The 24,854-nt window shown below is 43.7% G+C and overlaps 1 protein-coding gene across 8 annotated transcripts in view; it reads left to right on the top strand.

The window, feature by feature from the left end:
- The window catches only part of LOC126547757 (uncharacterized), a 201,063-nt gene that overhangs the window by 124,901 nt on the left and 51,308 nt on the right, over window positions 1–24,854 (top strand). Inside the window, exon 14 of one of the 8 annotated variants that reach the window (XM_055063423.1) lies at window positions 7,392–9,794. The exons of 6 other annotated variants lie outside the window; for them this stretch is intronic. In XM_055063423.1, coding sequence (XP_054919398.1) covers window positions 7,392–7,663 — 272 coding nt within the window. In that variant the 3' untranslated portion in view covers window positions 7,664–9,794. Of the gene's footprint in view, window positions 1–4,090; window positions 4,310–7,391; window positions 9,795–24,854 lie in introns of those variants that run through there. One more of the 8 variants, XM_055063424.2, reaches the window with a different exon arrangement.

Genomic DNA, 24,854 nt, shown 5'->3' with positions numbered 1-24,854 from the left:
TCATAATGCCAGTCAAAGAAGCGAAGAATATCTTAGAATGTCGCAGCTGTCAGCTCCATTTGTGAGGCCAGGTCGTAGTAGAGACGCTGCCCCTCAAAGCCTAAATTACTGAGTAAAATTACCTTCTTCCTTTCGTTTTGTAGTGCCTCACATCTGGTCGCCTGATGTTTCCAAGTCAACCACAGTACCGTAGGAGTACCGGGTAATGCAAGGAAAGGCGGCATGGGAGGTGCGAGCGCCATGCTGGGCACCGAGAACAAAGACGGGGAAGTTGAGGTTGACGGAACAGAAGTGGAAGTAATTGTAGTGCCTTGCATGCCGGAAGCCATATAGGAGCAGTAGTAGAATGATAGAGGCAAGCAGCAAGTAGAATAAAAGGTTTACCTCGTCTCCAGGTTGGAGTATGTGGATGGCGATGGAATGCTGCACAGCTGGACCTTGCACAAGTGGAATGCTAGTGGTGTCCGGGCAGGAACCGGTGTCCATGGCAGCAAAACGGCATGAGAGCATTGATTCTCGTCATCACTTTGTAGTAGACTTTGATGGGCGGCCGGACGCGGGACCTACGACATGAGGCCTAATGGCCGGGGCGCAAAGTGCAGCAAAAGAAGAGCCGGACTGCTCAAGTCGGGGACTAGATAAAGAAGAATGAGTTTATTCCAATGAGGGGAAAGGGAACACGGCAGTGTACACTTCCAGCGTTGGGCGCAGAGTGGCGCTAGCGGTCATAACCATTACGAAACCGAAACAGGGTATCACAGGTAGCCCTACGCACAAGGGTTGTCCCGCCTAGCCTAAGAAAATATTAGTGCACACCGACACCAAGGTTTTATCTATGGCAGAGGTGTCCTTCAGAATTTGTGCGATGAAAATTTGTACATGCACAACGCGCATGTTGATTGTGTCGGCCGTTGGTATGGGTAGCAGTGCACTCGGCCAGACCAAAATGGTGAACTTGGAAAGCATGTGCAGTGATTGAATTCTTGTTCTGGAAAGGGAAGCTAACTATGGCTGGGATCCATTAGAATATGTTCAATACGTTGGGGAACGTCACCGTGTGCTTGTGATTGTACAGTGGAAAAAATGGCCTGCCGTATTTAACCAAGGATAAAAAAAAAATAAGCATATAAGATGACCCACGTTGCTGCAGGCCAGATGATGTGAGCATACCATAAAACAATGTAAGATTACATGATGACAGATACCTAACCTTCGAATCCCGGCCGCGGCGGCCGCATATCGATGGGGGCATGCGAAAACACCCGGTGGTCGAAATTTCCGGAGTCCTCCACTACGGCGTGCCTCATAATCAGAAAGTGGTTTTGGCACGTTAAACCCCATAATTTAATTTAGATACCTAACCCTTCATCCAGACAATCTTGGTGATAGAAAAAAAATATAGAAAACTGCAGTTCACTGCATCCGACCAAAAAACATGATGTGCACCCAGTCTCTGCATTGTGGGTCCCAAAATTGCTCACATATAAGCAAAAGTGGTTGCAATGCACAGTGTCCGGAGATGACTTGCAGTTGTTCAAGGCACATCCTGCAAACTGTCTTGCACCCTTAGTGACTGCTCATGAAATATGGGTGCACCACTTCCAACATGAGAGTAAACCACAGCAAAAGCAGTGGAAACAAGCATCCTCTCCAGCCCCTAGGATGGCCTGGTTCATTCTGTTGGCAGGCAAAGTGATGGCTAAGGCCTTTGGGGATTGCAATGGTGTTTCGCTTGTGAATTTCCTGTAGAAAGGGCCAACTGATGTCCTGATTGATTGCCTGTAGGACGCCACCAAATTCAAAGGATCTGTGTGCCTCATAAAAGGGTCCTTCTCTATCAGCACAATATACCGGCACTGCTGTAGCAGTGGCTGCCATTCACTCATGTGGTTGTTCCATGATTCAGCACCCACAGTACTCACCAGATTTTGCACCTTTTCTCTGATGAAAGCAGAACTCTCTCAGGTCTGCTTTTTCTACGTCATTTTTTCCTCGTACAGCTGCTGATTGGAATGGCCTTCTGGGCGACATCGCTGCCATCCCTTGTCCATCCACCTTCATAGAAAGCGTCACCAATCACCTTTCACCGTAGATTAACGCATGGTTTCTGCTTATTTCTGTGTAACCCATCCCTTATGTAATACCCCGTAATGGGGTCTTAAAGGAATTAAAAAAAAAATGATGCAATCAATACCATGACCAATATTTTTTAGGAGAACCAACCTTCCAAATTTTTTTTGTAGCAGGGATCAAGCACTGGAAAATCATTGAATTAAGTGTATGAATACTCTAAGATCCTATGTTGACAGTCCTCTTAAGATCCAGGACAATTCTCCTAACCTCCTCAGACCCAAAGACTGCTAAGGGACATAACTTTTCTTAAAGTCGATTCTTATTACTGACTGGTAGGTTACAAACGTGCAAAAACCATTTTTTCTTTAAATACTTTGGTTTGATGCTGAAGGCAGGATCTCCACGTAAGTAGAGAAAATAGCCATCTCCTCATGATCCTTGCCATAAAAACTGTTTTCAAGCGAAGCTTTCTTTGCCTCTTCCTTTGACTTTTCCACTGCTGCTGCCACTGTCTTGCATGCTGCGTCGGGGGTTGGTTCAGAGTGTGCATATACATAGAGAGAGCATGGCAGAGAAGAAAGGTGACGCGAGAAACTTGTTTGGACTTTTCTTTCGCGTTGCATGCGTGCACATTGCACTCTGGAGCTTCCTGGGTGTCGTCAGATTAGCCTCTTGACAGCTGTAATTATCCATGACCCCCCACAAAAGCACTGCAGAAACTGCAGCGCTTACCCTTCTACTAACGTGCAAGTCCTGAGGAGAGGCAGATAGAATGGTAGAGAGGGGGCAGGGCGAAGAGGCAGTGAATGGGTAGAATCAGTGCAGTCACGAATAAGTGAATAGCAGCCTTGCCACTCTTAGCTCGCAGTTCCCATACAGGGGAGAAGGGTGAGGCAGGGAAAAGTTGACGTGAGAACATAAGAAAACACTACTACTATAGACACGGCTGCAGTTGCGAGCAAACTGGAGGTATGGTACTGTACATTTCGGCTATTTCTGAAAAACAAACACCATGCAAATTTGTCAAGCAGACAACTGACTCAGGGTGTGCAGATGCAAAGCTGCATAAAAGCACCGTACCTTCTAGGCACTGCACATCAAATCAACACGTCTGTGCCCCCCCATGTTAGCTGTGAGGCTATATCACTGCTTGACGTTACGGGGTCAATCCTCACCTCGGCAGCCGGATTTCGACGAGAGCGAAATAGAAACACGGTCGTGCACTTGGAATTAGTTGCACTTTAAAGAACACCAGGGTATCAAAATCAATTCGGAGTCCACCACTACGGCGTGCCTCATAATTCGATTGTGGTTTTGGCACGTACAGCCCCATAATTCTGCCAACAATTCTGCCGTGATACAATGTGCCATCTGAGGCAGTGACGATGCTCAACCCCCTCATAGGTTGTAAACAGTGGCGCACAACAATGCCTCAAGCAAACACATCTCCCTGTGTGTTCTGTGTATTACGCAGACAAACAGCAGTGGTGCATGTAAGGTAACATCTATCATCTCACTATTCTCATATTGCACTAAACACTGAAGAAATTAAACATTTGCTGTCAGCATCACTACTAATTATCATCAATCAAAGCAAACAGCACAGAAAGCTTCACTTACATTGATTCTCACATCGCATGGGATCCGCACAACCTTTTGTTGGTCTAAACACAAAGATAATTATAACACTGCATGGTAGGTTTGCATGTTGGTGATGCATACTGCGTTTTTGTTTCAACTCATGGTATTCAAAAGGCTGGTGCTTTTCGTCGGCTGTGACAAAACAACAATCTATAGACTAAATTAGTGGGAACTTTTACAAAAGCTGACAGCAGTACTGCGCCTAAACCATTTCTATACAGTTCTGCATGCATCTCACTATATACACTATGAATACTTACACACTCACTTCTGAATTAATCATGAAAATTATTAAATGCATGCAGCCAATTGGGTACCAAAGGTCTGAGGAGGACTCATTTTTTTTGTAGTGGTAAATATGCTTTGCTGGTTCCAGATCTGTCATCAGGAGCTCTGCTGAAGGCTGTGTTGAAGGGCCATTGCAATAAGCAAGAAAAATAGTTTGTCCCACATTTTTCCGCAATGTGTAGCACAACCCAACTGACTACACAGCTTAGCTAAATTACTCTTGCAAGACATATATGTGTTTGTATTGGCCATGCAAGCAAAGTTTGCTATAGTTCTCATTTTTTCATTTAACAGTCGGCGAGTGGAATCACATTCAAAGACGCATAATTAATAGTGCACTCTAAACATATACTGTAAAAATAAAAGTGCATTGCATTTTAGGCTTCTTTTTGTAACAGTGTTTTAGAGTAGCTTTTTGTTGCTTTTTTGTTTAATTCTTATTCAGACTGTTTCATCGGGCGAGGAGGATAGGGTGCGCGGAGAGCCTTTCCTCCTCTCTGGCTTGGGCGATCCGGCGTGGCGCTGCTTGAAAGTATTGCTGTTTCGTGCTGTGGAACGATTTCAAAATGTTTTAGATGGTACTTTGTGAAATTTACGCTATGTCTGTTCTTATAAGGTCGTTAGGGAAGCCTTTCGGTGGATCGGTAACTACAGTAGGCGGAAATATCTCTTGGGGGCGCAAAAATGTGACGCGCTTTATCAGCCGCAGTGTACGCACATTATCAGTCGCGGTGTGTGTGTGTTGTGAACTATTTTGCTTATATAGATTTTAATTCAACAAAGAAAACCAGTGTCTCTGTATTAGCAGCATGAAGTGGTAAATCAGCTCACTCTCTGATCGCTTGGCGTAGGGAGCAAAACATAAAGCATAAGAGCGCATGCTTGTGCACGGCCAACCTAAGGCAAGCACGAAACATCTAAGCGGCAGGCGCTATCAAATATTTGTGATGTACCGGCATCGTTCTCGCGCATTTCAAGTCTAGTAGGCTTTACCATATGTCTACACTAGCCTTCCTGCATGAGGCCGATGGCACTGCTCAACACAGTGATCACTGCAGTTGGTGAACCAGCACGATACATATGTAAGCTGTGTGCTTCGGCATTGCCTTTTTGGCCTGTATACAGCCATAATATATGAGAGGGTTTGCATAAAAAGAATGCGATGGCTATTTTTGAGCGCAAAATTTCCGTAATACGTGTGCGTGCGTCGTAGAGAACAGAATGAACACAACCGAAAAAAAAAAAAAAAATTCGGTTGTCATTCTCTTTCTTGAAAAAGCAAGATAAAACGGACTAACGCCATAGTAGGACCTTGCATAGTCACGCCGCACAATGTTTATAAATATATAACCGCTGATGCCGTATGCTTGGACCATGCGGTATTTAGAACAAAGATATATGTAATCCAACACCTACCACTGCTTAGGACGCTCGCGCAGTTCATAAACAGTCCCTTTGTTGGACAAGCTTAATTCAGACTGTAAGGTATGCTGCTATTACTTGGCAAAACTATTTTATTCAGGGGCGGAAACTTCATCCATCAAACCAAGTAGTCACGCAATGAAACCTGCAGCAAACAGTTTGAACGCTTGTCAAAGTATAATAGCACAACTCCTATCGTAGCAGAACGGTACCCACGCTGTTACGATCGTCACGTATGTTTCATGGCTCCTAAACCGCAGCTTAGAAATAGAGGATAATACTGCAATAAGGTCACATTAGTGATTGGGACATTCAGAAATACACAATTGATCTCCGAGGCTGATTGTAGGCTCAAATATGCACGCACACATCGCGCTGCGTGTACCGTCCACCTCAACGCCAGCAGAAATTCCGGCCATCACGCCTTAAACCACTTCAGCACGTCTCACAGAACCGTTTACCACGTAGAAAACGCGCGTCATATTAAACAGACCGCACGACCGCGAAAACAAACGCCAGAACCTACCGCCGAGCGTATACCTGCCATGCAAAAAACCGCTTTCACCCAAGCCAGTATGGCGCTGCTCATAGGCGGCGCCACTGCGTTCACAATATGGCGGCGCCTACGGAACAATGGTCTATCCTTGTAGCATTATCCGAGCTAGTGAAATTTTTTTTTTTGCATCAAAATAAATTACTGAAACATCTTTTTTTGATTATGATATCTGCAATCCATTATTTGTTTTTGCTTTCCCCATAAATTGATCTTCTGAGTCTTGTTTTAATGCTTGTTGCATGTATGGCTATTTTCATGGCATTTGTGGTTCGCTAACATGTATTTCAGAATTCCCTGTATATGCCTGTATCCTGGTTTTATGCACATGTCTATCATCACGTAGTGAAATAATATTCTTGAGAAGTCTACTGTTTGCACTTGTTTAAAGCTATGTAGTCCTTGCTACACTCGCACTCATCAGCACATGCTCACATTCCTACTTGTGCCCTCATGCTCACCAACACTTACATTCATCATAGTCACTTCCATTCACACTCACCGGCACTCGCTTACATACATACTCGCATTCATATTTGCCTCTTATTAACCCCTTTCGGACCAGGCTGTTATCCTGGATTCTGACTAAAAATGACAAAATTATTTTTAGAGAGACTAGTTGCCAACATGTGTTACTTCCTAAGAAAGGAGAAATTTGCTTCTGCTTGCGATGTCCTATGAATTGTGTGTTATATCACCTGCCAAAAGCGTGACTAAGCGTAGAGACAAAACTAGGCTCGTCCATGGCATTTCTAGAAACTGCAAAGTACCATTGACAAGCTGAGCTCATCCATGACCATTTTTACCAGAAATGCATTGGCGAAGCCAGCTTGTCCAAGGCACGAGTACATGTTGCTGGGCTAGTCGGTTCATATAGCTGAGTAGACCTTAAATATGATCGCTTTGGCACAAACAAGGAAGGATGGAAGGGAGGAAGAGACGCAAGGAACAAGTGCGCTCCCCTTGTTCCCTTCCGTTCTTCCTTGTTTGCGCCAAAGCGATCATATTTATGGTCTACTCAATGTCCAAGGCACAGAAGGGGTTAAAATCACCACTGACTTTTGTTTGTACTCGCATTAACAGGCACTCACTCCTGTTCATACTTGCATCCATTCAAACTCGCCGGTGCTCACCCTTTGTCACTTGCTAACTCTGTCTCAAGCCCGTAAATTGAATATGGAGCGAGTATGCCGACCTATGTTTAATATTATGTCTCTCTCAGCCACACTCTCCATGTTTCTCTAAAAGGGCCATTTGGGTATAAAAACAATTTCTTTCTATCCATACAACTGGTTGAGATATTACCATGTTACTTATGTCCTGTTGACCATGTGAGCTCAGGATATGAATGAAGGTGGCCACAAAGAACTGTCCTGGGTTTCCCAAGCTTAGAAACTGCTCTTGTATTCTGCAGGTGGACTGCATGTGGAAGAAAGAGCTGATTGTCGAGACAGCTCGCTAGCCACAGGCCTGGGCAAGAAAAGTTTACTCCTTGGCACTGAGACAAGCTGTGGAACCAAAGGTAGCCACAAAGAAGTGCCTCAGCTACCCACAAAGAAGCAGGAATGCAGCCTCAAGAAAAGGTCTTCACCCGAGGCAGACGTCATCACAATACTGTCAGATGATGAGGAGTCTTTGCATCCTCCAGCAAAGGTCCCAAAGTTGTGCCAGCACACATGCCTTTAGGTAGACATTGAAGGTGCAGGCTTGTTAATATTAGTAATTTTATACCTCTCATGCACGAGGTTTAACAGTGCATTTCATCCCCCCCCTTTTTTTCTTCTTTCTTTTTGATGGAGACAATGCCACAGTTGTTCTAAGGGGCCTGTACACCTTTCTAAAGTGCAGTTCTTGGCTGTTTGCATAAATAATTTTTTATTTGAAGCAGTAGCAGGTTTACGAAAGTCTGAAGCAAGTTCAGCTTGTGTTCCTGCCTCCTCCAGTACAATGCTGTTTTCCATTGACTCTCAGCGCATTTCGCACCTGTGCCGGAGCTCTGCATCACATGTCATTTGGCTGTGCAGAAAAGCTTGTCTTCGCTCCTGGCTTCAGTGGTTTTGCGTGCACAATTTATGTCAGCTGACAGCACTAGCTCCCATAAACATTCTGATGACCAGTGCAGCAAGCTCATGTTCTTGATATTGCTTGGTGTGACATTGGTTGGCTCCACTCTTGGCAAGAATCCTATCACCTTCAATGTTACGAGCACCCTGGGACGCCCAGGAGCTGTAATAGTTAGCCAACAAATGTGAAAGGCTGCTTAGGGGCCCTTTTATTATGTACCATGTGGTGAATTTCTGAGCCGATGTATGAGCGTGGGAGCTTGAAAGAGTGGCTTGCACTTGTAAATTTACAATTTTATTTAAGGCAAGTCGGAGAGTGTTATAGTTTGTATATTGGGCCTTGTGCCCCGTGTTCATGCAATTCTTTGTGACAGGTAGTAAGGTTAAACTGCTGTCCATATCTTAAAACACTTGTACTTGCTTGAACGAGAAGAAAGGGGGACCTTGCTTGCTTGCCCAGAATTAACTAAACTCTGGGCAACCCGGGTCACTGCCGCCATGTTTTTACTTCAGGCTTTTGGTGTATGAATGCAAACCCTAGAGATGTGGATATGTAGTGGTGCTCAGGCACATCAGTATTTTGTTAACTTTTTTTTATTGACTGTGTGTACTTAAGCACTGTCTACACCTTTGCCACAAAAGGCAGGCTAGATCCATGTTCGCACCAAATTTGCACATTAAGCATACACGACCAAACATTGGTGGGCAAGCTTAAATGATTGTGCAATTGCCTAAGGTGTAATGGTTGCCAAAAGCTTTCTGCAGGGGCAAACAAGTGCCGTTTCAGTTGTGTAGTGAAGGATCACATGAAAAAAGCACAAACAAAAATTCACCGCACCAGTGATTTGTAGGCTTAGTTCATGCTCTCAGGCTGTCCTTTTTCGTGGAAGCAATCAAAGCACTTCAACCATTTTTAATTTTGTGTCTGCATCAATGATGTGAAGGTGCATGTTAAATAATTTTTTTAGTGATCATGAGCTTAACTAATTATGATGCAAGTGCTTGCGTTACAATTCCATGAAAACACTGTTAAGGCATAAGGTAAAGAAAAAAGAAGCTGACATGTACAACACAGTTGTGAACTTCACTTCATTATTTTTGTATGAGGAATAAAACGGAGAGAGAGAGCATGTACTAGTGCACAGAGGCACCATTCATGCACAGAGAAGAGAGACGTTTCTATCTACACTTTGTAACAGCAACACAAACAGACAATACACAAAGATGACAAAGACCACGGGACAGGTGCTGATTCACAACTAAGTTTTATTCATACACAACAAGGTATGTACACACAGTATCATATCAAAATTCTTTACATATATGTGTGTGCATAAATGACCTTGTGTATGAATAAAACTTAGTTGTGAGTCATTGCTTGACCCACGGCCTTTGTCGCCTTTGTGTGCTGCCTGTTTGCACTGTTGTTGCAAAACGCTCTTAACCAACTCTCCTAACTTTCCATCCTATTGCATGTTTCTGTCTATATGCATGCCTAATTTATTAATTTTTTTCCTTGAGTGGGGACGAAGAGGTATTGGCTTGGTGTAGAAAAAGCGCTGAATAGTAATAAAAACAATGTTTTTGTGTGAACTGGACTTGAACTGAAGATTGCAATTTTTGTTACTTTAAAATGAACCGAAAAGAGAAAAGTAATTATATACATGACTACCTCCTGCTGCACTTCTTATCCATGTACTGGCTGCATTTCACCGTGGCACGGCCTTGCAAGTAAAAGAGGTTTCTACCTTTGTGCTCTGCTCTCATGTTATCACTGGCCACATCAGTGACTCAATGGGTGCCTTTGTGGCATCCTTTGCGCTGATGCGTGCACAGAGAGAAAAAGAAGAGGAATGATGGCAAAGAGAAAGTGTATTATTTTTTTTTTAAACAACACTGTTTAGAGGTTTCTTTGATACAGTTCCTGGTTAGCTTGCGACTGGCACACTAGAGGAACGGATGGTGGACCTATCTGCAGGGGCCTTTTTGCATGGCAGCAAATGCCGTAACCTGCATGTTTGGCAATAACTGAATATGTGAAGTCGGATACATTCAAAATTTGAAGGGAAAAATCCGCCTCCATTCCACCCTGTGAAAGTGGATGTACAGCGAAGCTGTTGCTGATGTTAGACAAGTACTGACGTTAGACGACGTGAGACAAGCGCCATCACCACAAGTGAAGTATGTTACACATGCACACATGTGTGCGGAAGTGCAGCATACATCCTCATTCATCTAGGCCCTCTGCCAAGCGCAAGTGTGTTATTGAACTAATGGAATTTTTCAAAGTATATTGCATCAGAAAATTTGTGAAGTACGACTTGCACACAAGCTGCAGACCTGATGGCTTCGGATTATAATTTGAATATACGAGAAAACATAATTTTGTTATGCGGAAACTCAAAGAAAAGGCACTTTCCCAGCTGCCGTGCGATGTCTGTCTGAGTGGCTGTAGCCACTCAGACAGACCTCGCTTTTAAAACATTATTGGCGCCAACCGCGCAAATGCGCTAGTGCCACTGCTCACGTGTTTGTCGTCTTCTTCCACAGCTGGCTCCGTTGTGCAAAAAACTATCCTCATCAGCAATGGCTTGAGCTTCATCGTTTTCCACAGCTGGCTTCGTTGCCGCTCATCATTCCAGCGTAGAATTTCACTCCTGTTGTTGTAATGGGGAGGCCATGTTGATGGGGGTATGAGTCATTCATTCTCTTGCGAGGCGTATACATTTAATAACAGAAGTGATATGCAAATGTGTGTGCGTGCCTAATCGCTACAATGACCACAGATTAGGACAATATGTTCATACCTTGGTTCAGTACTCTGGGTCACCTCTGTTGTCGTGCACTAAACAGCTTCGCTGGTCTTCCATCTTCACATAGTGGAAGGGCTCTGAATTTTTTTGGACAGTGTTTGCCATAACGTCAATTGCAGTCGCAGCGCACCCTGTGCAACAGATGCAAAGGGCAGAGTGCCCACGCATCAATGACAGATACATTGTGTGCACACGTACATCATGCGTGCACACACGTGTGCGGAAGTACAGCATACATCCTCATTGTCCTAGGCGCTCTGCCAAGCGCAAGTCTGTTTTCGGACTAATTTAATTTTTCAAAGTAAATTGCGTCAGAAAATTTGTAAAGTGCAACTTACAGACAAGCTACAGACATGATATCTTCGGATTATAATTCAAATATATGAGAAAACATAATTCTTTTATGTAGAAACTGAAAGACAAAGCCCTTTTCCAGCTGCCGTTTGAGGTGTCTGAGTGGCCGTGGCCGCTAGGTAGCAGCATTCTTTTTGGGTGAGCATGAGCCCACGAAAAATCGCAACCAACTAGAGGCTAACAGCTTTGCTGTAAAAAAAAGATGCATTCAACTCATATTCATAATTTTATGAACATTTGCACATCCCTAGCATCAGATTATGCTGAAATGTCTACATATTTTTTTATTTAACACATAGGCAGGAACTAGTTTAAATTGTTTTATACCTCCTTGGAGTTAAACAGAGGCTGTGCGATTAATTCAATACTCTGATACTTACTGATGCATCTCAATTTGACATGAAAGCTGATAAAACCATGACAAGAGCTTGGTTTGATGGCAGATGCTTGCATTTCCTGTCTGTAAAACTTGTCTAGATAGGTTTAGTATGAGACTAGATATTCACCCCCCGCAGTTCAATTTATCTAGTCGTTATGAAGAATAAATAATCATACTTTTTATCCTTATTATCTGCCCAAAAGAGCATGCATAGGTGCAAAGCACTTAACTGAACAAGTAAACGATGTGAAGGTGCTAATTGAATTCAGTTATGCTGCACATCTATGTGATATGACACAATTGAAACTCTGTTCTATTTCTGGTACTGCTCTTGAATGCTTCCAAGTGCCAGTGCTCACATTTCTTTACAAAGCACAAAAAAAATGTAGAAGTGGAAAAAAGCTCCATGATGAAAATGAAGACCATATTGACTCATTGCTTATAATAAAGCAGTCACGTGCCAGCCCCTAAAAGGAATATTTCGAGATGGCAACCGCAGAAGATTGGTGTATTACCAATATTACCAAAAGGTAGTGCTGCATTTTAAAGGGGCCCTGAACCACCCCTCGGGCTTCGTGAAATAACACAGTACGCGGGTAGCATATGCTGCTGTGAACATCTCAGCCAAGTTTTGCTGTCGTACGTAATGCGTAGAGCTCGCAAGCGGATCACGAAGTCTCCTTTCTCTCAAACGCTCTCCTTTCAACAGAAGGCCTGGTCCTCATTCTATTCTAGATGCACTATTTCGTCGTCGGACGACCTATATCGTCATTCCCTTAGACGGCTGCTACTGCCCGATAACTGACATCAAGCTGTGGTCGTCTACATGGCATAGGTACCGCGGCCACCATGGGGTGCCGTCCCGAGTCCACTGGATAAGCGCACTGCCGCTTGCTGAGGGCAACCACGTTTGGCTTATGTGTAGCGCGTCGTAGGCACCAAAAGCTGAAGTCGTGGCGTCTGCACTAACATCCAAAATGACATTTGAACTGCGCACCACGGTGACATTTAGAAGGTGAAGCGTTGTGGGCACGCCCCACTGCACCGTAGCCATCGCACTGCTAGGCATTGAAGAATGGACGGGAGCATGGTGGAGGCCTTGTTCGATTGACAATAACTCCGCTTCTGCTGAACGCATTGGAAGTACTTCTTGCGGCAAAGTATTTCTGAAATAGCCTATTTTCACTTCAGATGCCTTTCTCCACTTTGATAAAAAGTGGTTCAGGGCCCGTTTAAGTGTGTATTGCATGTTGTTTTATGAAAGGTGCATTAAGGAGCAGCAACATGGTGCTCTGGGGGGTTAAAATTTTTTTTATGCATGTGACTGCCTTTAGCACTGATGCACATGGGATGTTGCTCTTTTTCTTTTATGGTGCTTTTCTTCTTAAATCAGGAGAATTTTTAAAAATCACCTGTGGCATGTAGCACAATTCTGCTTCTTGAGCTAGATTACTTTCAGAGGCAGACATTATTTGCATGAAAAATCAAAGTGAATCTGACTAATTAACAAAACTTTGCTAATAGACTTTTAACCTAATTACATTATGGCACATATTGCAATTTGCGAATTGTAGCCGGTAACTTCAAAGCCGTATCCACTTGGATATGTCCTGAGAATTCTGAGAGAGAGACCAGTTTCAAAATACGCATTCTGCAACAAAATGCATTAGTTTTTGGTATCTTTCGAGCGTCACAGCATCAAGAGACATTTGGGGGAAAAAATGGAACAACAGTGCATATGTACTGCAAGTATGACAGCACTTCTCTCAAAACAGGCGCTGGTTTCAAAATTCATTCCAAGTGGATGTGCCTTGTGAAATGATTGGCTTTAATTCGAGCATTGCAATATGGGCTCTTAAGTGATTACTTTAAAATGTATTTTTGAAATTTTTTAAATTGCTAGGTGTTGTTAATTACTCAATTATGCATTTACATTTCCAGTATAAATAATGGCAGCCTCTTTGAGTAATCCACATCAATGAGTAGATTTGTGCGATATGCCACAGATGTCTTTTTACAAAGCCTGGTAACAAAAAATTTTAAAATAAAAAAAAGCCAGTTTAGGCATGTTCTTTGCATGACACTTATGTACCAGCCAACCTTCATTAATTACAGTAGTTTTCTGAAATCGGAAATTGAAAGCATCTGTGCTAGAGGCACGGTCCACTTTTGTTTTCACTGTGGAAATTTTGTGCATGGGTGGCTAGATTGTGACTCCCAACTTCTTTCTTGTCATCCCATTTGCAGAATTTAGTCGTGTGACCCTTAAAGGCATGCAGAGAAGAAAGTGGCATGGTGTGAGAGTCCGTTCTTTGCTGTTGCCTGTTTCCATCTCTCTCCTTGATGCTTGAATTTTCGCAGCAAAGGCTACCCGAGCTCTTTTGCTGATAGATTCAAGTTCACTGTGTCACGTTTTGTGCATGTGGGGTATTCACTGCCACCTGGCAGTGAGTCTCCAGCTGTGTCCCACATTGCAGAAAAGAATTTTGCTGAAACCAGTTGCAGTTGTCATGAAGAACCTCTGAGTTCAGGAAAATGCCAGGACCCACCAGTGAGCCATTCATAGGTTATGGCATACTTGAGGCATGTGTTATATGGCCTGCTGGCACGTCATGTCACACAGGAGCCAGGGCTTCAAAGAAGAGCTCCCATAGTGAGTGTGTTGCATGGTACCTGCTGGCATCAGAAAGCCTATACCGAAGTCGATTAGTGGTGTTGCAGCTCGACTTAATTGCTCCACTTGCTGTAGAACTTGCTGTTAGGCAAGTTGGGACAATAAATGTCACATGGATAGCTGGAGGAATAGTAGTAGGGTGCTGGAGGAAAATTGTTGGTGTACAGGTACTACTGGCTCACCATTGCTTGGTCATGTATTATTCCAAAAACCAAGCCTGACCAACAAAGATGATCTCTAGCATACTTTTTGTGGCAGTGCACACCCTGTGCCTCAAGAATGAGTTAGATCTAAATGCTTGCGTGGGTGTACAGTGTCATCAATTGCATGGCTGACCACAGTTGCACTACTCTAGGTCTGTGGTGCTCAGCGATCTGTTTGTGTACATTTCTCTGAGGTGTGTGTACATGTAGATTTGTATAGTATTTCCAAACTCCTTAATGTAGAGGATGTCTGTGTGGCACATGCTTATATATTTTTATTTGTATGCCCATACTCATGATGGGGGCATTAGGACAACAATGGGGCATGATCCTTTGGGTACTGGATTGCCACTGCCATTAGTGTTGACAGTTCTTGCTTGAAGGTTGCTGGGTGACTGTTTTCGTGCATGTGATTATGTGTGTTGTGCTAGGTTGTGTGTGCCAGACCACAATGCAGTGGTGTTGGAGTTGCACTTGGCAGGGGCATTCCTGCCATAGACGAGCACGCTGGTTAGAGTGCGCAACAAGAAATCCATGGAGTAAGACGGACAGGAGTGCTAAGTTGCCTAAAGCCATCCAAATAGTGCCCTGTGGATTCAAGATTCATGGAGCTACATAAAGGTTGCATTGTAGTTTAGTAGCATTCTGCAGTATGCATCCGGAGGTGACTGAAGATCTAGTTGGCATGCCACACACAGGCCTTGGGCAGTAATAAAGAGGTGAATGAACCTGCGGTGGAAATAAGTAAAAAAACGTCTGGAGGATTGGTGGCATACGTGTAGGGAACTTGCAGAATGAAATAGCATTAGTTTTTAGTCAATTAAATCTTAAGAGTTGATGGTTTGTTAATGCAGTATACAGCCCTTAAGGAGTGATAGTTCACACAGCAGAATGGTAAACATAGCAATCTCGGTGGCGCTGGCCACTTCACATATCGAATGGTATGGTCATCAAATCCATCCATTCAGTCAACCCCTAGCTCTCGGCGCTGCTATGGGCTTGTCGCGCTTTCTTCCAGCTGCAAATAACGAGCTGGCGGTTGTAGATGACATGCCTTTCACGCAATCCCTGCCAGCTCAAGATGTCGACACAAACCAGCTGGCTGAGGGGCATATTTTGTTCTTGCGCATCAGTCCTTTTCTTAAGTGCGGAAATACTCACTGTGTTTTGCCGATGTTCCTATGTAATACTTCTTTTGGTTACCATCAGATACCTGCAGTGATGCCACACTCTTGGGCAAACTGAAGTCCCTTGATCGGCGCACCTTCAGTAGCTTTGCTGGTGAGCGGAAAATGCGATTGAGCGGCTCTAAGGCAAAGGACAGGAATCTATGGCGTTGGTTACCATAAGTCACACACTGGTGCCACGCTCTCAGGCCACCTAAGGGGCCTTCATTTACACTCACTCAAGCGCTGTTTGAGGGTGGTAACATTTCCAGAAGTTCTGCTGCTATTTGCCTCCAAATTTGGCAGACCATAATTTTGATTATCAGTTTGACTGGAGGGTGTGTCGCTTTGGTACCTCTTTTGTTACATGCAGATATATGCTAATGATGGCATGCGGTTAATTTAATCATTTTGTAATATGCGCAAGAAACCTGTAAATGCCTTCAATAGTTACGCTGCCGTCTTCCTTTATTTTAACATACAAAATTTATTTATAATTGCGTGTTGCACGAGACGCTGAAAGCAACATGTTCTTGAGCATAGTGCATAGATGCATACATTTGGTAGCATCATCTCGTTTCAAGAACATGAAGTGCATTGAGCCCTTCTTTTGCTCTAGCTTTTAATATGTTTTACACAGTTTTTGGTAATAAAGAATGCTCTTATTAATCTGTTTAACTACATGGCAATGTAGAGTTCACATATGCTATCTTTTCTTGGTGGCTGGGAGCAAAGTTCATTTAATATATGGGAGCAATCACACAGCACAAACGATTGTGAGCAACATGACTGTCATGATCATGGGCAACATGATCTGGGTGGACTCTTGACAGACTGCCAGTTTGATTTGCACATCGCTAAACTTGGCGGAAAGTTTTTCCCAGCATATTTAGCCAGTGGTGACATGTACCCTTTCAAAGGCTGAGACCACTCAAAACTGCATAGGCATGAGTACCCTTAGTGCCACCTAGAATAGGGAGGAAGTTGCGAGTCTCTTTCTTATGTGCCGCCATTCACCGAGAGCTGTCACATGGAACTTTAAAGTTAGCCGAAAAGCTAACTTAACAGATCCATTGTCCATGCTGTGCTGGTTTTGGTGCTGCTGAGAGCATCAACACTTAAATTACTGTTTGTCATGTTCAGTCATGCCACAACGGTGTTTCCTTACAATTCACAATGTTTTAGGGAAATGGAGTCGTAGTCAGAGCTAAAACTGCACCTGTTCATTGCATCACTATTGGGAGCACACGCACAAAAGTTTCTCCCTTGCACATTGCCTGATTTTCAGTGTATTCAGCAAAGACTACCATCACAAGTATGATGTGTCTTAAATTAACAATGCGAAGCGTGCTTTGGCACATTGCAGGCACTTTGCAATAGGTTCCCGTCTTGCATCGTTTCAGGCCTTTTAATAAAACAAAGTGTGCAGTGGTGGGTTCGAACATAGGTCTCCCAGCACAGCCTGATGGTCTAGTGGTCTAACCATACTTGAAAGAGGGAGTGACTTATGAGAGGAAGAAGCACTGTTTTCTGTAGCCCAGTAGGGATCATGGCTCTGCGCTACGATCGATCACACACATACTTATCATGTGCTAATGCCAACTAGCTCTTTTAGGTGACTGTTTCATGCATCACATTGCACAGCATGAGCAAGAGCAACTTCTCTTGTGCCCCACTTTCCACTTGACCACAGTCCTACCGCTGTCTCTCATGTGCATCACGTCGCACATCAACAAGTTGCTTATAAAAGCGAGACTGTGCCAATTTTTCTCATTCTTCCCTTGGCAGCTAGCACTTTGAGATGCTGTGTTAGACTGCATTGCCTTCGGGAATGGCCCAAATACCCCAGTCCTCACCACATTCCCCAGTCATTTCCTCTTAGCAGCTAATGCAGTTGACGTACTGTGCGGCATTGTATTACCTTCGCAAGAGACCCAAGTTGTAAAGTAGCAGGCGGCAACGTTTCTTTGCTTGAGTACAATAAACATCAGTCATCATGCCATCACCATTGTCTTGCTGCTGTTGTCAAACACATTTGCTCCATCATGTAATGTGATGCAGGAACCCAAACAACACTGGATAATCTGCGAAATACTTTGCATAGCACAGTGCATGGGGTCTGAATTTTAGAGCAGAGCTCTTAGGCGCCTTCTCCTGCGTTGAGCGTTGGTGTGCCTTGGCATTGTACCTCGTAACCGAGCAAATGAGCATAGCGGGAGATGAAAGAAGGGAGCGTGAGGAGGAAAATGGAGGAGGAGCGGAGGGGAAATGGCCTCTGCATGCACTGAGTTGCCGGCAGCCACAGGCATTCGCGGCTGCGTGGGCGATCTCATCTGCGCTTCCGAGTGGAGGCCAGGGTGGTATGAGGTGGGGAGGGCTACGCTCGTCCGTGGTGTCAACTGCTGAGGTCAGTCTGCAGTACCAGCGTTTGTGACGAGGATCACTGCTCTTGCAAGGGGCGATGGCGAGCGGTTACGAGTAAGGCTAGATGTAATGCTTCCCTTGGGTGTTGTCACCGCTGACACTGGTGGCGCAATTTCTCGCAACGAAGGGCTGGTTTCGTCGTTGGTGGAACAAAAGCGTGAGAAGAAAAGCGTAGTGCCACGCAAGACAGGCTGTGTCGCGACAATGGCTACGATATGACGGCAGAGTAGTGCACGTCGCTCGTATGGAAACAAAATGCTGCGTTAACAGAGGCCTGTCTGCGGCGGCTGCTGTCAATCGTGCCCATGCATCACCCACGCGCTGCCTCTCGCGATCTTCCGATTAACGAGGCAGTCGCACCACACTTAGCCCCGTTTGCAATGTGCCGCACAAGACTGATTGGCAGTGTCAGCCATGCTACTCACAGCGTTCTTTTCCTAAAATAAACCATATACCAATATAGTCTTATTACAAAATATTAACCTGCGAAATGAAAACCTGTATGGAGTGCGCTTAAATTTTGCATTACTTATCGTAATCAATGGAGAACTTTTTTTTTCGACTTTAATTACGGTATTTGCTTGTCCTGTTCTAAATAAGCAAAAGTATGACAACAGCAGGGAAGCATAACCAATGAAAGCACTGGTGCAAAGGGTAGTCATGCCATCTGCTGCCAGGTAAAGACAATGTTGCCGCAGAGATTAAACTCTGTGGCACATATTATGTAGTTCAGTATCTTCACTGCTTTCAAGAAGGTAAACTTTATGTGTACCATGAATAAGGGTTATCTGAGCTTCCTTATAATAGTAGCAGTGGGGATAAAGCATTTAAGATTCTTTTGACACTTGTTAGCCTGGTTCCTAAAAGCGTGAGAAGTGGCTTTCACATATAAAAAAGTCACAAGATGTGGACATTTGCACAGCTCTGCTCTTCGCATGTATATGTAGGAACACTAGGGCCACCGAGCACACCTCAGGCAAATTCTGAAAGTGCATCCTTTCATTTTGGTGCTATGCCATACAAGTGTAAGCTCTTCATGTCAGAAAATGTTGCGAACAGAAAAAAGAAAAATTGGCAGTTTCGCCAAAAGAGCGAAACACAGAAAGCGATCAAGGCTTAGTGTTGCGCTTGAACTCCTTGGACAGTATTGTAATATGCAGGGACGACATGTTGCCACGATGCAATGTGCAAGACAACAGCACCCTGGCAGCTACCAGGCATCTCACAATGCTGGCATGATGAACAGCACCATCAGCTACATTGTAGGTGTCATATTTTGATGGTGTGTGAGGTACGAGAGCGACGGAAAACCACTGGCGTGTGTTTTTCAGCAGAAACGCTAGTTTTTCTGCTTGCAATGCTCATACCAGCAGTAGAATGCAGCATGCTGCCCTGGCTCCGCTGCAGAGTTGATTGGGCAAAACCTGAGGGTGTGTCACTTGGCTTTGTCGTTTTTGAAGTGAAACGTACTGCACATCTCTTGCGTCTGTGGAGACCTAACCCTCCATGCGTCGTTGATACCGTGACAGCACGATGGTGGCTACAGAGGTAATGTGCCTCAAGGAGTCATATTTGCTTTTGAAATGAAAGGAAATGATCCAGAGCATAGTGTGGTCACCGTGCATGCGAGACCCCTAAAACCAGAAGAATGCGTTCGCAGGGACTATAGGAAGCAGATAAAGCGCAATGCTTTAGTGCTACTACAGTGGAGAAGACTAGATGCTGTATGTACAGTTGACCAATTCTTTAACAGAACCGCGCGAGCGGCGACTGGTCGGCTAGTCGGCGCCTTCTAAGTGCGCAAAGCAACGACATCAGCAAGGGTAGCGCATGTGCACCAAGTTCAATGGAAGCAGTTATCTCCGATAAGCCAAGGAGCTTGCACCTAGTTAATCATGCCAGGGGCTGTGTCATGCTGTTGGAAAGAGCCTAGCAGACGAAACTTGCGCTTCGAGTGAATTTGGTTCACATGCACTACTCTTGTAGATCTCGTGTCGCTTCGTGCTGTTAGAAGGTGCTGACCAGCCGGCCATACGACACTCGCACGGTACTGTTAAATAATTGGTCAACTGTACATGACATTCTGCTTAAGAAGGTACAAGCGATCGTAATGCCAGCGCTACTCCTTTTAACAGAGCAGGTCAACAGCGCGACTTGTTCACGTTTGCTGATAGCTACTTTCAAAAGCATGTCTTAAATGATGGCTTCGGTTCTGCATGCAGTGTACTGACGTAGCACTACCTTGCTTTTTGTTTTCATGCCATTTGCAGTAAGGCACGCACATATGCAGCCAATGCTTTAAGAAGCAAAGCTTTTTTTTTTTTTTTTTTTGCAAGCCCTCCTGGACATTGCTCACTGTGGCTGCTGCTGTCTTGCTGAATAGCTCACGCATAGGACAGTACTCTTGATAAATCACTTTATTACGTGAGGAATTCTTTAAAGTGAAACTAGCTTTGCGCACCCTCCTGAGCTTTGCTGATCAAGGCTGCTGCTGTTGTGTTGCTGAATAGCTCACACAGAGCACTCGTACGACATATTGGTTATATACATACAACATATATATATAGTGCTACCACTACATATGTGTTGCTGGACAGCTCTGTTCTCTACAGAATAATGTATTGAAACAGCAAACAATATCTAATATCTGCTCTGCAACAAATATATGTGTTGTATATATGTGTGGTCAAGTGCACAATTCCTTCATTAAAGTGAAGCTTCCTGTGCCTTTGTTCCCGGGGTTTGGTGTGTCTGTAGGTTGGTTTCTTGCAGAGCAAAGTGAGATAATACCGGAGGCAGTGTAATCCACACTTACGTGGGTTGCATGGTGGGTGTCATGTCTTCCTGGGCAGGCACGTAACTGCTATGCGGACAAACTCAGTGCAGAAGATGAACAGTCTTATACCATTTAACAACTTTGCGAAAGCTTCGATTTACATAGATTCCAATATAGGTGCATTGGATCTGCTTTTTTTTTTTTTTTCATGCTGTGCTGTCTGTACAGTGACGTGCAGATTTAGTGTTAACAACTGTGGAGACAGAAAGGGGGTGGAGAGAATTTTACAAAGGCCCAAAGAAGAGGGGAAGCTAGCCGTGGAAAAGGGCATTGTAGAAAGCTAGGTGCAGAATGGTTGAACATGCCAGAGGCATTGCGAGGTAGGCAAGTCATCACTCCTTTCTGTCTTCCTCCATGGTGTTGGTGCTCCCTACATGCTTAAAATATTCAAAGTGCACCCAGTGTGTATGTATGTGTGTTTCCTTAAAAATATTTTTAATACTGGCATTGGTAGCGAAGGCATGTTGAAGCAGTGAAGAATAAACGAGTGCCTGTTTCGCTTACCTGCTTTTGGTCTTTTGTAAGACCCTTGTTACATACTATTTGAAATGAACCTGGGGTCGAATTCACAGTTTTTTGTGCGTAAGTGCTGTTCGCCATTGGCCAGCCGCATTCGTTACATATGTCCAGCAACAGGATTGGCTAGCATCTGCTTTTATGGAAAGCTTTTGCATAAGAACTTTTTGTGAATACGGGCTCTGATCCAGCTGTTTGTGTCATGGTCATGTACAAGTGGTCATGGACAAGTGGTCATGTACAAGTGGTTTTGTGATGAGTATTTTTGCACAGTTTCCATGATGTAGACCTGTACGAAAGAAGAAAAGTGAGTTAAGTAAGGAGATTAAAATCATTCAACTGGAAGAACTGAGCAAGACTGTGTATCAAGTCTTTCACTTTGCTTAGAGGCAAGTGGCTCAAGGTGGGCATGTAACCTGGATGAACATGAATGTGGCCTGCTGAAGGAGTGTCCCTTAGAGAGTTTAAATCTCCCTGAGGCGTTTTTAAATTCCTTAAGAGGAAGCTTTAGCTCGGGTGTTCCTATATAAATACATGTAAAAGGAGAATTCATTTTTTCTGCAACCACTGCACCAAATTTGGCGAGGCTTGTTGCATTTAAAAGAAAAACTTGACACCTAGTGATTGTTGGTTTCGAATTTTTTATTTAGGTCGTCAATTTTTTAATTAAACATTGGCAATAATAGAGAATCTTCAGAAAACGAAACTATCAATTTACAACTCTAACTCAGCAATGAAAAACAATATTACAATTCTGTGAATTGCATATAATATTACATCTAAAGTGGACAAAATTGATGTTACACATGAATCTAACAAAAATTTAGTAATATGAAAATACAACTTTTGCTGAACTCTTGTACACAACGTAACAAATTCACGTAAGATATAAAATGACATATCAAATTTGTCCACTTTCAATGATCAAATGGGTGCCATTTACAGAACTGCGATATCTGTTCTTGATGCAGAGCTATTTGTAAACTTCGTGCTTCTATTAAGGCGAAAGCCTTTAATGGCTCATGCTCATGGTCACGCCCGTCCGTGCACTGGAATTGTGCCAACTGTGGCCTCTCCTCGGCGCAGCGGTGCAACTTCCTTCCCTCCTAGCAACCGGCGCGCCGGTGGGGGGTGCAGCTGTGCATAGCAACTGTGACGTCACACAGTAGCAGCGGGCCCCGCACACTCTCAAGTTCAACAAATGGCCACAGAGGGCGAAAAAATAGACCGCGCGCCGCTGCTAACAAAACCAGCATAGTAGAATCACTTCGGGATGCTTACTTTAGTTCCATCATTTCCCACTAGAGCCACCGTAATAAGCGCAATTTGGTGGCGCAACCCACTGCCCCGTTCCAAAGGGGACGCTCATAACACCCATCCATTTATCTTACAAACTTTCTCTTACAATTACCGGAGCATTTTTATTACATAAGAAAGAAGGCAAAATTATCATTGCTAATTAGATATTGTACTCTTTGTTAGTAAGTTCATTGTTTCTTCGTCATTATAAACATAAATAGCGTTCAGCATCGTCGATCTTTAACGTGACCTCTGGCCTGGATTTAAAATTTTTACCGGTATTTTCGAGTGCACGGCGGCACAGATTCATTCGTTCGTACAGTTCGTACACTCAGACTGGTTGCTTCTTTGTTTCTAAAACTAGTTTATTACGCTTCGATGTCTCGCGTTATTTAACTTGGGGTGAAGTGACGTGTTTGCAAGCGGACATGTAAGCCCGAAAGTTGGGTTTCAGTCGTGAGCCATTCGGAACACGTCTGCATCGAAACGGGAGCTGGATTTTGCTGCGGCTGACAACGGCAATAACGGTGAGTCGTTTAACACCGCTGCTTGAATCGTTATATAATATCAGTCTCATTAACTTACAGGCGGGGACAAGTTAACGAACTAGATCCTGCATTACATATGGGCAGTCAGGATCTCAGTTGCTGTTTTCTAAATAAACCTTTACTTGCGAGGCTGTCATTATACACACACAATCAGGAAAGAAAGAGCGATATCGGAACGCGCATCTCATTTTTCATCTTATTGTAGCCGTGGTCATAGGTGACTGAGTAGCCTTATCAATATACATATAAAACTTTTTTTCGAGTCTGCCGGCAACTTCTTTTGTTCACAAAACCAAATACTCCTTTGGTAAACTGAAGTGAAAGTACAGAATTTAATGTATTAAACAGTTGCAAGCATGATAAATCACCCATATTTCGTACTTGTTGGTTCCAAACGTTCTTGCTGTTCAGTTTGGTTTACCGTAGGGCATTTATTTTTGCAGTAGTGAAGTGGTGCATCACGTTCGTGCAGAAAAATAATGCATCAGTTCTAATATCTTCATGACTTTCATGCATTTGCTTGTGGAACCAGTAGTGTGATCTCTTCTAGTGTATAAATGAATGCACAAATGTTCTCATTTGTGATCTTAAAATACTTAAGCTGTTGACATGCATTGTAGTTAGGCAGACGTCAATCTTATGGACAATAGCAATATTTATTTAACATGCTGCTTAAGCACCCTAGAACAGACAGTGTACATTTGCATGTGTTCTGTAGTCGCAAACCATTACAATATATATGTCGCACCTTTTTGCATTTCATATTGCAAAATTGTGCTTTTTCAATTTCTGATTCAGGCAAAATTTCTGTTCCAGACAAGCAGTAATGAGGACGGCACCAGTATAGAGCAACACCCTCCACGCACTAAACAGAAACTGCTGCCTGCTACTACAAGGTAAACAACACATGGTTCAGAAATAAACATGCTTGATATATGCTGTATTGGTTTGCTGTTTGGAGCAGATATGAATGTTTGTTCATATTTATGGTTCAGTATAATTTGGTTCGAACATAAAAGAAAACACACGAGTTTGGCTAATCTGTGCTGTATCTCATGTCACCATTCTGCCCCAACAGAGTCTATGCCAAGCACATCTTGGTCATCACAGGAGCTCCTATCTACACCAACAGGAATGGGCTGGAGCCGAATTTGCAAGGCTTTTACACCATGAACAAAGAAGTGCAAGCAGAAGAATTTGGATGAGATATCAAGTCTGCAGAGGACTGTGTCAAGACTGAAAAGAGCTTCAGCCACCATTCCAGCAGCACGGACATTTGGCTGAGTCATCCAGGTAACTCAAAAAGGACTTTCTGGAAATTCTTCGTCTTCAGATGCACCTGCAACTTCTGACCAAGCACGGACGATGTTGGCCAAAAGAGTTTCGTCAGTTTGCCCTTAATCAGCTTCCTGGCCATGTCAATTCCATTTGTGCAAAGTGTAATTTTTCTTCTATAAATGCAAGCTTTTTCATTGCCCATTCTCGTTAGAGATCATTCATCCTCAACCAAACATAAAGGCCAATCGCTTCTTCGCTGATACTTAATACCAGTCACTGTCTAGTAGCCTAACATATCTGTAGCAGTATCTTCTAGTGTATGTT

Source organism: Dermacentor andersoni, chromosome 1, assembly GCF_023375885.2.
Source record: "Dermacentor andersoni chromosome 1, qqDerAnde1_hic_scaffold, whole genome shotgun sequence".
In the NCBI taxonomy this organism is placed as follows: Eukaryota; Metazoa; Arthropoda; class Arachnida; order Ixodida; family Ixodidae; genus Dermacentor; species Dermacentor andersoni.
The sequence above is the reverse complement of the archived record's forward strand: the minus strand, read 5'-3'. Positions and strand labels throughout refer to the sequence as shown.